This window comes from Bufo bufo, chromosome 3 (genome assembly GCF_905171765.1).
Source record: "Bufo bufo chromosome 3, aBufBuf1.1, whole genome shotgun sequence".
NCBI lineage: Eukaryota > Metazoa > Chordata > Amphibia > Anura > Bufonidae > Bufo > Bufo bufo.
The window spans coordinates 568056420-568072176 of record NC_053391.1 but is presented as its reverse complement, the minus strand read 5'-3'; the positions used below and the strand labels follow the sequence as shown (position 1 = coordinate 568072176).

At 45.4% G+C, this 15757-nt stretch overlaps 1 protein-coding gene across 1 annotated transcript in view; it reads left to right on the top strand.

The window, feature by feature from the left end:
• Positions 1–2043: 2043 nt before the first annotated feature.
• The window catches only part of PTGES3 (prostaglandin E synthase 3), a 35045-nt gene continuing 21331 nt past the window's right edge, over positions 2044–15757 (top strand). Inside the window, exon 1 of the mRNA XM_040425628.1 lies at positions 2044–2234. Coding sequence (XP_040281562.1) covers positions 2233–2234 — 2 coding nt within the window. The 5' untranslated portion in view covers positions 2044–2232. The remainder of the gene's footprint in view (positions 2235–15757) is intronic.

The window sequence follows — 15757 nt, the reverse complement described above, 5'->3', positions numbered from 1 at the left end:
CCACAAAGGGTTAAAGGGACTCTGTCACCACTTTCTAACCCCCCCTTTTCAAAGTATTGTTATCTGCATGGCGCCCCTGTGATTATAAATGTGTTGTTAGAAGTTAAATTCGCCGTCTCCTTTTGATAAAAAGAGCTTTTATCTAACCTGTCAATCTTCTTGATAAGGTGCCCAGGGCGTTTCTTTTCGTCTCAATCTGCCGCCCGCCGCCGCCACCGTTGGTGCCCAGCTCCTCCCCTCATGCTTTCAGCGCCGCCTGAATGTAATCAAATACGCCTCCGGCTCTCTCTCAGTGCCCCCTCCTCCTTTTCAAAGATCCCGCGCGTGCGCACAGGGCTGTGCCTGATGCGCCCGTGCGGACATTTACAATCAGCCTCATTGAGCGAAGTGCGCATGCGCGCACTTCGCTCAACCTCCTCATCAGACGAGCACTGCAGCCGGCTGGCTGCAGTGCTCGTCTGATGAGGAGGTTGAGCGAAGTGCGCGCATGCGCACTTCGCTCAATGAGGCTGATTGTAAATGTCCGCACGGGCGCATCAGGCACAGCCCTGTGCGCACGCGCGGGATCTTTGAAAAGGAGGAGGGGGCACTGAGAGAGAGCCGGAGGCGTATTTGATTACATTCAGGCGGCGCTGAAAGCATGAGGGGAGGAGCTGGGCACCAACGGTGGCGGCGGCGGGCGGCAGATTGAGACGAAAAGAAACGCCCTGGGCACCTTATCAAGAAGATTGACAGGTTAGATAAAAGCTCTTTTTATCAAAAGGAGACGGCGAATTTAACTTCTAACAACACATTTATAATCACAGGGGCGCCATGCAGATAACAATACTTTGAAAAGGGGGGGTTAGAAAGTGGTGACAGAGTCCCTTTAAGAAGGTCCTTACGGAGTATGGAGTTTAGCCAATTCACTTTGAATCTGCTAAATCCCATCATAGTTCCGTACCTGACCACCAGGGGGCTGAGAGGTCCGTACCTGGCATGGGGAATAGACAGCTCCTATAGAGTCCGCTATTCCCCATACTTAGGCCTCTTTCACACTTGCGTTGTCCGGATCCGTCGTGTACTCCATTTGCCGGAATTACACGCCGGATCCGTAACACTGCAAGTGAACTGAAAGCATTTGAAGACGGATCCATCTTCAAAATGCGTTCAGTGTTACTATGGCATCCAGGACGCTATTAAAGTCCTGGCTGCCATAGTAGTAGTGGGGAGCGGGGGAGCAGTATACTTACAGTCCGTGCGGCTCCCGGGGCGCTCCAGAGTGACGTCAGGGCGCCTCCATGTGATCACGTCATCCATGCGCGTGGGGCGCCCTGACGTCACTCTGGAGCGCCCCGGGATCCGCACGGACGGTAAGTACACTGCTCCCCACTACACTTTACCATGGCAAACAGGACTTTAGTGTCCCGGCAGCCATGGTAACCATTCAGAAAAAGCTAAATGTCGGCTCCGGCAATGCGCCGAAACGACGTTTAGCTTAAGGCCGGATCCGGATCAATGCCTTTCAATGGGCATTAATTCCGGATCCGGCCTTGCGGCAAGTGTTCAGGATTTTTGGCCGGAGCAAAAAGCGCAGCATGCTGCGGTATTTTCTCCGGCCAAAAAACGTTCCGTTCCGGAACTGAAGACATCCTGATGCATCCTGAACGGATTTCTCTCCATTCAGAATGCATTGGGATAATCCTGATCAGGATTCTTCCGGCATAGAGCCCCGACGACGGAACTCTATGCCGGAAGACAATAACGCAAGTGTGAAAGAGCCCTTAGTAAGGATCAGGTCTGTACCGTGTATGGAGTTTAGCAAAATCAATGTGAGCTGGCTAAACACTAGCTCTGTTCCGGACCCGTCCACTAGGGGGCTAAAAGGTCCGTACCGTGTCTGGAGTTTAGACAGCTCTTAGAGACCTGGCTATTTCCCATACTGCAAAAGGACCAGGTCCGTTTGGTGTCTGGAGTTTAGACACAACCCTGAACACTGCCCCCACTTCTTCCGGCGCCTGTTGTTGGAGGAGGGGCTCCACTGTTTCCCGCGCTCCTCTCCGCCGCCCTCTGAGCTCTTTTGTGTTGCCGCGAGACTACGCGCGCTTCCTCCCCCAGAATGAGGCTGGGGCCAGTCTCCACCCACCGTCGGTGACGTCACACTACAGGCCCGGGAGAGCTGGAGGAGGAGCTGTGCGGCGGACACGACGAGTGAAGCAGCGTGGAGCGGAAAGCCGGGAAAAGCGCAGCAACATGTGAGTTTCCGAAGCGGAGGGCGTATAAGCATGCGGTGCCGGAGCGGCTTTTCCTCCTCAGGGCTGCCAGTCGGCGACCGCATCTGAGGTACCGGCAGAGTTGAGCCGGTGTTCGCGTGCACTATGACCCTGCACCAGCATGGCGGACCGCCCTTCTCCACAGCTTTCGTTTTCCCCAGCAGTGGGGCTCGCAGTCCGGAGGAGGAGCCGCCTCGGCCCTTCTCTCCAGAAGCTTCTGTCGGGCAGCCGTGTAATCCGCTTACTCCCCCATTCATTGCAGTGCGCATCTCCATTTCTGCTCCGTCACCTGTGGGTGCAGCCATGTGATGGCACCTGCCTGCACCCAGCAGCCTCCCTGGTCAGGATTTAGCCGGCTGTATAGGTGTGCTCAGAGACTGGGGCCACAGTCACGTGTGTGCCTGGGAGGGCTGTGTCTATAGAACATCCAGTCTCTAGTGGCTCCTGATGCAGTGTGATCAGCCACAAATGTATCCTGAGTCATAAAGAGCTGGGGGGAAGCACATGCCGCTCATTCAGGCCTCTGTTCACACAACACAAAAGCTGCTTCTCATTGATTTCTCTTGGAAATTGTGATGACGTGTGCGATGCGTTTCCTACTGGTGGGGTGGAATGAGAAGTACTGATGTAATGCATGAAGGCAATAGGCTTAGATGCAGAGATGTGACCTGTCTGCCTGTAGCAGTGGTGGCGAACCTATGGCACGGGTGCCAGTGACGGCACTCAGAGGCCTCTCTCTGGGCACTCGCATCCTGGATAAAGTCTATGGTGTACCAATATGCCTTAGACTTCAACTGCCATTCATCAGCGCACTATGAACAGCACAGGCAGCGCACTGAATGCAGGCAGGATATTATAGCTAAATGATAAAGTACATGAAAGATATACTAGACTGTAGTATTCAGTAGGGCTCGACCGATGATCGGTTTTACCGATATTTAGGATTAACGTTATCGGCATCTGATTTGCCGATATTCCGATAACGTATTGGGAACAAGGATCGCGCTGCTCTCAGCGCTCCCTCAGCACAGGGGAGAAGGAAGCAGTATCTTCCCCCCCCTGTGCTGCCGCCAATGAGAGGAGGGAGGACAAGAGGAGGGGCTGTGGCCGCTGCGCCACCAATGAAGATACCTCTCATTAATTCATATATAGGAGGCGGGAGCTGGCTGCAGAATCACATAGCCGGCTCCTGACCTCTGAGCGGTAGCTGCGATCTGCGGTAGTTAACTCCTCAGGTGCGGCTACCGCTCATAGAGGTCGGAAGTAGTGATGTCCAGATCACGAACGAATCGTTCTTTTGAATCGATTCAGTTCACTGATCCGGAAGAGTGTGAAACGGCTCAGTCAGATTAGCATCGAGGCAGCAGCAGGCAGTGTAATAGGAGCCTACAGTGGATGCTAGCCCCGCCCCTCCCTCAACCAATCAGAGGCAGCCAGCACTGACTCACAGCACAGGGGGAGTCGTGCAGGGACTCAGAGAATCGTCTGACAGTTTATTAGTTAAAAGAATCGAATGAGTCACAGACTGTGTCACCGAGTCCCTGCCAGGCTTCCTGTCTCCCGACAAGTCTGTGGGGGAGGGCATTAGTATAGCATGTAGCGGAGCTGTGTGTGTAAAGGGTGCATGCAGCAGTGTAGCATGTAGCAGAGCAGGAAGTCTGGTAGGGACTCAGTGACATGATTCTTTTAACTAATAAACTCTCAGACAATTATCTGTGTCCCTGCAATAACTATAGCCATAGCCACTACATCACTGAGTCCTTGCAATAACTATAGCCACTACATCACAGTCTGCTCCACTGCAGCAGAGCTGTGTTTGCCAGGAGCAAGTCCCTCCTGACCTTCGGTTCACTTGAGAGCCGACTCAGCAAGTGAACTGAGCACGCGCATTGATCTTCAGTTCACTTGCTTCTGCCGGCTCAGGAGGTGAACCGAAGATCCGATTCATGAATCGGTTCTTTTGAGTGAACTGATTCAAATGAACCGATTCATGAAAAAGATCCGAACTTCCCATCTCTAGTCGGAAGCCGGCTGTGATTATGCAGCCAGCTCCCGCCTCCTGTATATGAATTAATGAGAGAGGTATCCTCATTGGTAGCGCAGTGCGAACCCCCCCCCCCCCAGTATTAAAGGGAGTCTGTCACCTCCATATGGCCATATACAGTGCTTACGTAGCTCTATAGCACACCTATACAGGATTGTAACGGTACCTTTGTTCTTTTCTTTAGACTTGCACCAGCAGGAAAAACGAAGTTTAATTCATATGCAAATGAGCACCCACAAGTGCCCAGGGGCGGCGTTCAGTGTGTAGGTGCCCAGGCTGCTCTGCCTTCTTTTCACTTTACTCCTCCTCTTCCTTTGCCCACCCTCCAAGTCTCTTGCCTCATCGATAGGTCCGGACTTGGAGGGCGGGCAAAGGAAGAGGCTGGGGAGGAGTAAAGTGAAAAGAAGGCAGAGCAGCCTGGGCACCTACACACTGAACGCCACCCCTGGGCATTTGCGGGTGCTCATTTGCATATGAATTAAACGTCGTTTTTCCTGCTGGTGCAAGTCTAAAGAAAAGAACAAAGGTACCGTTACAATCCTGTATAGGTGTGCTACAGAGCTACGTAAGCACTGTATATGGCCATATGGAGGTGACAGACTCCCTTTAATCATTCGTGGCAGTGGCCACAGGGTCCCCCCTCCTCAGTGGCAGTTCCGATCGGAGCCCCAGCAGTGTAAGCCTGGGGATCCGATCGGTTACCATGGCAGCCAGGATGCTATTGAAGCCCTTGCTGCCATAGTCAGCTCCATGCTGCTGTGTGCACAGAGCAGCAGGGAGAGTGTGAGATCCTATTCACCCTGATAGAGCTCTATCAGGGTGAATAGGACAAGGGTTCTAGTCCCTAAGGGGGCTAATAGTAAAAAAAAAAAAAAAAACAATATCGGTCGATCCCTAGTATTCAGGTTACATTGACGTGTTGGCACTCTGCGAGAAATGAGTGGGTTTTGGGTTACAGTTTGGGCACTCTGTCTGTAAAAGATTCGCCATCATTGGCCAGACACACATGAGCAAGTTCAGTGTGAGAAACTTGCAGCGTGTGGTCCTGTTCTGACCTCCGCTCCTCTGACAGGATCGCACAGTTATAATTTATAATGCAGTTAGTCGCTGTGAGACCTGGGACCTATTATACACTAATATAATGATAGCAGTGTGAGTGTCCATTCACACGTCCGTAGTGTATTGCGAATCAGCAATACACCCGGCCGGCACCCCCTTAGAACTGCCTATTCTTGTCCACAATTGCACTGTGTGCTGTCCGCATCCATTCCTGCCCCATAGAGAATGAATGGTTCCGCACCCGTTCCGCACACATTCACGGACGTGTGAATGGACCCTAAGTCAGTAGGTTCCAATGCATAATTATAAGGGCTTATGCATACGACCGGACGTATTTTGTGGTCCGCAAAAAATGCGGATGACATCCATGTGCATCCATACGTAACAGCTGGCCTCTAATAGAAGACTACTATCCTTGTCTGTAATGTGGACAATAATAGGACATGTTCTATTTTTTTGCGGAACGGACATGCGGACTTACGCAAATGGAATGCACACGCACTAACTTCAGTTATTTTTTTCCGAACCCATTGAAATGAATGGTTCCACATATGGTCCGCAAAAAAAGGAATGGACACAAAGAAAATATGGTCATGAGCCCTAACTCTGTGCGATCCTGTCGGGGGGGGGGGGGGGGGGGGGGGGGGGGGGGTCCATATATCTTCTATATAAAAGAGAGGATAAAAAAAATATATAAAAATGATTTTATCCTTCAGGCGGACATAAACTCCTCTAAGTTCGTTTTATCAAGTATCCTAATTTGATTTGTGCAAGCAGTGAAACAAAAGGACAATTGTATATGCAAAAATATATAATCGTTTATTATAAAAACAATACAATTGCAAAACAAATGAAGTTACAAAGTAACACCCAAAATATACCACACGGTGGTGTTAACACACCCCTATCTGATCAGCACAGTATGATTTATGACAACCAGTGTCATATTTTTAACAAACGGACTCATATACCAAGAGAAACTTAGGATCTTCTGATATCAAACAGGCTATAGCAATAAAACACGGATTTACAGGAAATTAACTGTTATCCCTTGACTCTGTTTTCCTATGACCAATCAAAAATATATGATATTAATAAGATAAAATATTCAGCTCGGCTATCAGACTAAGGAAAATAACTTTCCAAGGGTTTAGTCCTCTTTTCAAATAATGTCAGATCTTCCATTAACAATATGCATCTTTGCTAAGAGAATAATCAGCATTATGGAGGCACCTAACACTATACATTCCCACAGTATGGGAACTCTTGGCTATATACCGAGAGAAATATCTTATTAATATAACGAGTAGTAAACAAAATATATGTTACCGGGTCAAAGGTAGACAGAGTTCAGATGGGACCAGTTCTGAAGAACTTTCCTAGTAATCAAAAAGAATAATCCAAGTTTCTTCTGGTAAAGTTTGTCTTTTTGATTGATTGGATGGATATATGGATCTTTATGGCTTTTTTTGATCTTTAGATCTCCTTTGCTACTCTCTGCACTTGAGTAATTATCCCCCCCCCCCCCCCCCCCCCCCCCCTTATCTAAGAATCATCCCCTTTAGATTAGGGATTCCCAGTCAGGTAAGGTGGGTGTATTCGTATGCTAATAACACCATGATGTCATATCAACTCCTAATATGATATAGAACAAATAATGAAATAATATAATATTGTCCATCTGCCACCAGATGGCACTGTGGTACTGTAGATGAACATCACAACTTTTAAGCATTAAAATTAAATATCTAATAATACGTTCTCAGGACCTCGTTGACCTTTCTCAATATAAATCATTGAGGAAGGTTTTTTCCTGACACTTATTACCTATATCCTGGACTTGTTGGAGTTGACTGTCTTCTCCTATCTTTTTGAAATATAGGTTGACTTGATGAAAATTTTATATAGCGGCTTTGATGCTTGGCATAGGAACTTGTACATTTCACTTATCTACATCCATGAATAACTATTGTTTTGAAATCCAATAAACATAAACTTGTTTCTGTACCTTCTACAATACCTTCTAAATGGTAAATACATGGTATAACATATATATATATATATATATATATATATATATATATATATATATATATATATATATACATCGATACATTGTTACACATAGATAACACATTATATGAATTATTGATTAACATATGTTGTAAACTAAATATACCATATAGATATATATATATATATATATATATATATATATATATATATATATATATATAATAATTTAATTATGAATATATAAATTGAACCTCATACAGCAGGTGTCTCTCAAGGATATGAGTCCTTATCAAGTAACCTTGTTCCCTCCAGACAGACATGTCTTAGGAAGTTGACATACTCCTTACAGATGGCCCCATATCTTTAGCAATAACTTTTAAATACAATGTCCGTTTATGTTCACAATTTTTATATAAACTGAACTTGCCATGAACTCATCTTGGCTTCCTCAGCCACATAATAGAACTTTGGTTCAGGCTGATTTTATTCTTAAAGGCGATGAGATGAGCATACATTTTGATCATAATGTCATTAGATAATATTGTATACGTATGAAAATGCACATCAGGGGTCAGAGCGGCACCTCACACGGATACGCAGCCAGTTTCTTGCACTGAACTCCCTTGTGCCTGACCTAATAAATGTCATGCGTTTCATATGTACGGCAACCTGGCATTAAAGGGGCATTCCAGTTTCATGACATTGATGACCCCTTCTCAACCCTTTAAAAATATCCTACAAGCAGTGTTGGCTCAGTATAACCAGAAAAATGTAAATCCGGAGGGTCCCCCTGGTCAACGCGTTTTGGGCAACACTAGTCCTTAATCATGACCTGAATGCTATATCTTTTCACACATTTATGAAGAGGATTGTGTTGGGCTGCCTTCTTATGTATGACTTGGTTGTCCGTGCACGGCCGATCTCTGTCGTACCGGTGGTGTAGGAGAGGAAGCTTGTAATCACGCTGACAGCATGCAGATGAACAATGAAAAGGACGCAGGAGAGCTCGTGATCAGAGGGGGTGCCGGAAGCTGAACTGCCCCTCCCCTCTTCCCCAAAATCTGATATTGATGACCTATCCCATATATGAAAATAAAATGCCCTCTTTAAAATATGTAACATAAGAGTTGTTCCCCTGCTCATATATAATACTACACTTTTCCTGTAGAGGAAATGTATAGCTGGTTGCATCTTCTCCAGGCAAATCAGCCGTTCTCCTGACTCTAGGGAGCCTCCTATTAAAGGGGTTGTCTGTAACAAGGTGACCTGCTAACATCTTGAGTTGTAGCCTACCAGGAGGCAGCGGTCCATGGAGATGTGAATGATGTGTCTGAAAGCCCCAGAAACACGTGCAAGGTCGTAATGCTTAGCATAGATTTACATCTAGAATGTTCCAGAAAGTGAAACTCGTTGATCACTTGTCTTTGTACTTTCAGCCTATTAAAGGAACATGTCATCAGTAAATCAAGTTTTTATGTTCAAGGTATTTTAAAGATTAAAAATTGGAGAATGTTCTAAATGAATAGAAAAAAATAAAAATGCCTTTCTCTGCTGCTTAATTCCCTGCCATTCCAGCTTTGGTGGTCCCTGCAGTCTTTGTTTCTGGGGCCTAAGCAATGAGGTCACTGACTACTCCGTGATCGCTGCAGCCAGTCACTGCCTCATGTGAAGTGATCCCTTCAGCTCTGGAAACAAAGACTGCTGCAGGTGAGTAAGGCTTATTCATTTACAAACCTTTCTGGCCTCAATCAAAAAACTCCTTCAAAGGGGTTGTCCGGGTTCAGAGCTGAACCTGGACATAAGCCCCCATTCACTCATTTACCATGCATCGCACAGGGTAAGGGCTTTTGTTTTACTACCGGTGACGTACCAGGCTTCGCATGCGTATGCTAGACAAAGACTTCCAGCTAGCAATGAGCCCGGTGATGTCCCGACACAAATGGGCAGTCTTTAGCGCTGTTTTACAGGCTAGGACTGTGCTAAAGACTGCCCATTAGTGCCGGCGACATCAGCTGGATCACTGCTAGGTGGAAGCCTCCGTCTAGCATACTGGGGAAAAGCCGGGTACGTCACCGGCAGTAAACAAACAGCCCTTGTCCTGCGTTATGCAGAGCAAGGGGGAGCATCGGAGCGAGAAATGCTCCAGTCATACATGGTAAACGAGTGAAGGGAGCTTATGTCCGGGTTCAGCTCTGAACTCAGACAACCCCTTAAAGGGAACCAGTCACCTGGATTTTGGGTATAGAGCTGAGGACATGGGTTGCTAGATGGCCACTATCACATCCGCAATACCCAGTCCCCATAGCTCTGTGTGCTTTTATTGTGTATTGTGTAATATGCTAATTAACCTGAGATGAGTCAGAGCTTGAAAATATGACTCTTCTCTGGTCACACAAGTAAGATATGACTCTTATGTTAATTTGCATATGTATCAAATCGTTTTTTTTTAGAGAATAAAAGCACACAGAGCTATGGGGACTAGATATTGCGGATGTGCTAGTGGCCATCTAGCAACCCATGTCCTCAGCTCTATACACAAAATCCCGGTGACAGGTTCCCTTTAACCCCTTAAGGACTCAGCCCTATTTCACCTTAAGGACTTGGCCATTTTTTGCAAATCTGACCAGTGTCACTTTAAGTGCTGATAACTTTAAAACGCTTTGACTTATCCAGGCCGTTCTGAGATTGTTTTTTCGTCACATATTGTACTTCATGACACTACTAAAATTGGGTCAAAAAAGTAAATTTTTTTGCATAAAAAAATACCATATTTACCCTAAAATTTAAAAAAATTTGCAAATTTCAAAGTTTCAGTTTCTCTACTTCTGTAATACATAGTAATACCCCCAAAAATTTTGATGACTTTACATTCCCCATATGTCTACTACATGTTTGTAGCATTTTGGGATTGATATTTTATTTTTTGGGGATGTTACAAGGCTTAGAAGTTTAGAAGCAAATCTTGAAATTTTTCAGAAATTTACAAAAACCAAATTTTTAGGGACCACTACAGGTCTGAAGTCACTTTGCGAGGCTTACATAATAGAAACCGCCCAAAAATGACCCCATTCTATGAACTACACCCCTCAAGGTATTCAAAACTGATTTTACAAGCTTTGTTAACCCTTTAGATATTGCACAAGAGTTATTGGCAAATGGGGATGAAATTTGAGAATTTCATTTTTTTGCCTAATTTTCCATTTTAACCCATTTTTTCCACTAACAAAGCAAGGGTTAACAGCTAAACAAGACTGTATCTTTTTTGCCCTGACACTGCCGTTTACAGAAACACCCCATATGTGGCCGTAAACTACTGTACGGGCACACAGTAGGGCGTAGAGTGAAAGGTGCGCCGTTTGGTTTTTGGAGGGCTGATTTTGCTGGACTGTTTTTTTTGACACCATGTCCCATTTGAAGCCCCCTGATGCACCCCTAGAGTAGAAACTCCATAAAAGTGACCCCATCTAAGAAACTACACCCCTCAAGGTATTCAAAACTGATTTTACAAACTTTGTTAACCCTTTAGTTGTTGCACAAGATTTAATGGAAAATAGAGATACAATTTCAAAATTTCACTTTTTTGGCAGATTTTCCATTTTAATATTTTTTTTCCAGTTACAAAGCCAAGGGTAACAGCCAAACAAAACTCCTTATTTATGGCCCTGATTCTGTAGTTTACAGAAACACCCCATATGTGTTCGTAAACCGCTGTACGGGCACACAGCAGGGCGCAGAAGGAAAGGAATGCCGTACGGTTTTTGGAAGGCAGATTTTGCTGGACTGGTTTTTTTGACACCATGTCCCATTTGAAGCCCCCCTGATGCACCCCTAGAGTAGAAACTCCAAAAAAGTGACCCCATTTTAGAAAGTACGGAATAAGGTGGCAGCTTTGTTGGTACTAGTTTAGGGTACATATGATTTTGGTTGCTCTATATTACAGTTTTTGTGAGGCAAGGTAACAAGAAATAGCTGTTTTGGCACCGTTTTTATTTTTTGTTATTTACAACATTCATCTGACAGGTTAGCTCGTGTGGTATTTTTATAGACCAGGTTGTCACGGACGCTGCGATAGCTAATATGTATACTTTTTTATTTATTTATGTAAGTTTTACACAATGATTTCATTTTTGAAACCCCCCCCCCTCTCCCTCACCAGTATTAATCATTGGTGGCAGTAGCCACAGGGTCCCCCCCCCCCACATTCCCCCCCCCCCCCCAATCATTGGCAGTAGGCAGTTCCGATCGAAATCCCAGCTGTGTAATGCTGGGGCTCCGATCGGTTACCATGGCAGCCAGGACGCTACTGAAGTCCTGGCTGCGATGGTATGTTAGTTAGCAGCATTATACTCGCGTGCGCCACGATCGCCGGGAGCTCCTCCTTCTCATAGGTCTGTGCGGCGCATTGCTAATGCTATAAGCATTAGCAATCAGCCGCACAGACAGAAGGAGCGCCCGGCAGCCACGGCGCACGTGAGTATAATGCTGCTCACTAACATACCATGGCAGCCAGGACTTCAGTAGCGTGACTCCTGGCTGCCATGGTAACCGATTGGAGCCCCAGCATTACACTGCTGGGACTCCGGTCGGAACTGCCCACTGCCACCAATGCAGACAAACATTCCCGGCACCCGACCTCTGACAGGACGCTGGGATCCGCGTGATTAACCCCTCAATTGAGGGGTTAATCGCGCGGATCACAGCGTGCAGTCATAGGGGCCAGAATATGGCCGGCACATTGGTATTCAGGCATTCATTGGTGGTGCAGTGGCCACAGTCCCTCCCCTCCTCCTCCTACTCTGTTCTCATTGGTGGTCAGCGGCAGCCGCGCACAGTGGGGAGGGAGGGACTCCTCTCCTTCTCCTCTGTGCCGACTCAGGAAACCATGGTGCGCGCCGAGAGCGCATCTTTGAAAACGGGCTGACAAATACCCAAGCTCCAGGACCAAATTCCTGGTCCCCATGGCGACCTGGCGCCTGGGATTTGTCGAGCCCTGACCTAATGTGTATACTTTCTCCCCCCTCCCCCTATTTCCCCTGCATTATAGGAGAGGATCAGTCTGTGCAGACACCAGACGGATCCTCTCTGAACGCAAGTGTGAAAGTAGCCTTATCTGTAACATAGCCAAGACGGATCCTCCATGAACTCCATTGAAAGTCAATGGGAGACGGATCAGTTTTCTATTGTGCCAGAGAAAACCGGTCAGTCCCTATTGACTTACATTGTGTGCCAGGACGGATCCGTTTGGCTCAGTTTCGTCAAGCGGACAGCAAAACGCTGCAGGCAACGTTTTGGTGTCCGCCTCCTGAGTGGAATGGAGACTGAAGGCAAACTGATGCATTCTGAGCGGATCCTTTTCTATTCAGAAGGCATTAGGGCAAAACTGATCCGTTTTGGACCGCTTGTGAGAGCCCTGAACGGATCTCACAAACGGAAAGCCAAAACGCCAGTGTAAAAGTAGCCTTAGCCTCGCCCACTCAGTAGGTCTCCAGCCAAAGATGAAACTGGTAGCAGGTGTTAAACCCCTATGTGTTCTGCAGGATTTCTACAAGTCTGTTTTTAGATCATGCTGAAAATGCTGCAGACAGACATTGAGGGCAAGATTATCTTTTGTTTGCTTATGGCCTTCTGCCGTTATCAGTTTTCTACCTAAATATCTGTAGACTTTGCATTGCCCTGGTGTTTTGATCCGAATTCCGGACCATCAGGTTTGCATGGCTCAGTCTTACCTTCTGGTTCTCTGTCATGCTTTCAGCAAGTGTTTTCTGGTCTCCACAATTTTCTGCAGCTCGTTGCTCAATAGGTTTCACCAGCTTTGTCATGGAGATGTATTTCTCTATTACATATGGTAACATTTGAAGCTGCAGTTTTGGAGGAGTTAATTACATGTTTTAGTTAAGTTTTAGATTTGCCAGTAATACATCTGTATTAAAAATGTGACTAATCTGTAAATTCTGGTATAAATTTCAGTCCTAATCAAATACATATGTTGCCCGTGATGGGGACAGGAATGCGCCATTTAAATTAGGATGTTTGATTCTGTAAAATTACCTTTTGATTTATAAAAAGTACATAAAACACGACACCTAACTAGAGATGACTGAATCGATTCATCTAGTCAGCAAGAGGTCCAACCCTGTCAGTCAAGGGAGAGCTTCTGCAGCAGCCAGAACAGCTCCTGTCAGGGGAACAACTCTTTTTGATGAGACTAACCGATTTTTCTCACCTCTACAGTTAACCCTTTCCTGCTCCATGAAGTGCAGCATGGACAGGTGGTCTCTCGCCATATATCTGTGTTCAGATGCATATTGGGTCCCAGGGCAGGGTCTGATAGGTTGCCTGTAGAATACTGACAGGCAGACATAACACTGCACTAGGTAGTAAAAGGAAAATCCCAAGTAAAATGAAATAAATGTTATTGTCACATGTTACAACACACTATAAACACTCTGTAAAACAAAAACACTAGATTTGGTTTTTATTCATCATGTCTGCCAAAAAATGTAATAAGTCATGTGTGGAAAAATGGAATGGTACCAATGAAAACTACAGCTTTGGCAACGATAATTGACGACACTAGCCCCAACCCCCTCCCCACACACATACACACAAACACAACTGTCATCAGAAAATAATTTTTAACTCTCAGAATAAAGCAACACAAAATCAAGTGAGAACTATAAACATTTTTATGCCACAGATGAATTGAATTCCTCTACAGAAAGTGCAAAGTAAAGAGGTAATAGAAAACGCTTGCAATGTAAGCATTGTAAATTACATCTCATCCGCCAAAGCAGAAGCCCTCTTCCATCTACATAGATGGGTAAATAAGAAAAGTTATGGCTTTTGACAACTGAAAAAAATGGATGCATGAAAAAGTCTCTTCATTAAAAGGAACCTGTCATCAACTTTATGCTGACCTCACTGAGGGCATCATAAATTAGTGACAGAAATGCTGATGTCAGCGGTGTGTCACTCATCCGATAAGTCAGTGGTTGCCAAGAACCAGCATCATAATTATCGCAGCCCAGTCCTTGAAAAGAGTCAAATCTACCTGAGAAGAGTCCTGGTTATTCATGATCTCCTGCTCTCTCACCCATCTGCTGATGATTGTCAGTTCTCTCCTAGAGAGAAAGGGAGAAAACTAGCTATTAGACTGTCAATCATCAGGGGGAGCAGGAATTCATGAATAACCAGGACTCTTCTCAGGTGGCCGGGACTCTTTTCCAGGCCTAGTCTGCAATGATTGTGATGTTGGTTCTCGGCAACCACTTATTTTTAACTTCTATATGACAGACCGCTGAAATCAGCTCGCCTGTCTCTGCTTTATTCTGTCGTTAGTATGGGCAGCATAAAGTTGCTAACAGGTTCCCTTTAAATATTATTTTATAATAAATATATTCACAAATACCTTTCATTACTTAGAATGGCTCGTTTTGTCTAGAGAGCAATCATTAGGAGAAATAAAATGGCCGCCGTTCTATTAGTACACACAAAACCTGTCCTAATCACACAGGAGGACAAGTTACTTCACCACAATGAGCCATAGTGCTGCCTCATCCTCTGCTCTGCTTGTCAGGAATCATAATCCTGAATACAGGTGAATCTCTGTGGGAATGGAGAAGATGAGGAGGGTGAGGTGTGGCTAATGAGCAGCAGCACTTGTATGTAGTCTCCATTACCACAGCAACACATTACCACAGTCTGTCCTCTCTGTACTTCGTCTCCTCATGAACTAAATTACCCAGAGATTCAGTTAAAGTTCTAATCTGTACTCAGGATCTTAATCCCTGACAAGTAAAGCAGAGAGGAGGAGGAAGATGAAGCAGCTCTTTACCTCAGTGTTGTAAAGTAACTTGTCCTCATGTGTGATCAGACAGGTTTTGTGTGAACTAATGGGACAGCGGCCATTTTGTTTCCCCTGATTGCTCCCCAGACAAAACGAGCCATTATAACTAATTAAAGGTATTTGGGAATATATTTATAATAAAGTAATTATTTAAGTATTTTCTTTTTCTTGATTCATGGAGAACCCCTTTAAGGAGTTAAAGGGAACCTGTCCCATTGAACGTGGTGTCTGAGCTTCAGGCAGCATGTTATAGAGTAGGAGGAGCTGAGCAGATCGATATTTAGATTTATGTGAAAATGTTCAGTAAAACTTGTATTTTATACATTTAAATTCCTGCTCTTTCTGTGCTATGAAGTCCAGGAGACGGTCCTATCAGTGATTGACAGACAGCTCTGTATACACGGTCATAGTGGGAAGGCTGTCCGTCACTGATGGGACCATCTCTTCGACTTCAAAGTCCAGAATGAGCAGGAATATAAATAAATAAAATACAAGTTAGGCTACTTTCACACCTGCGTTAGGTGCGGATCTGTCTGGTAT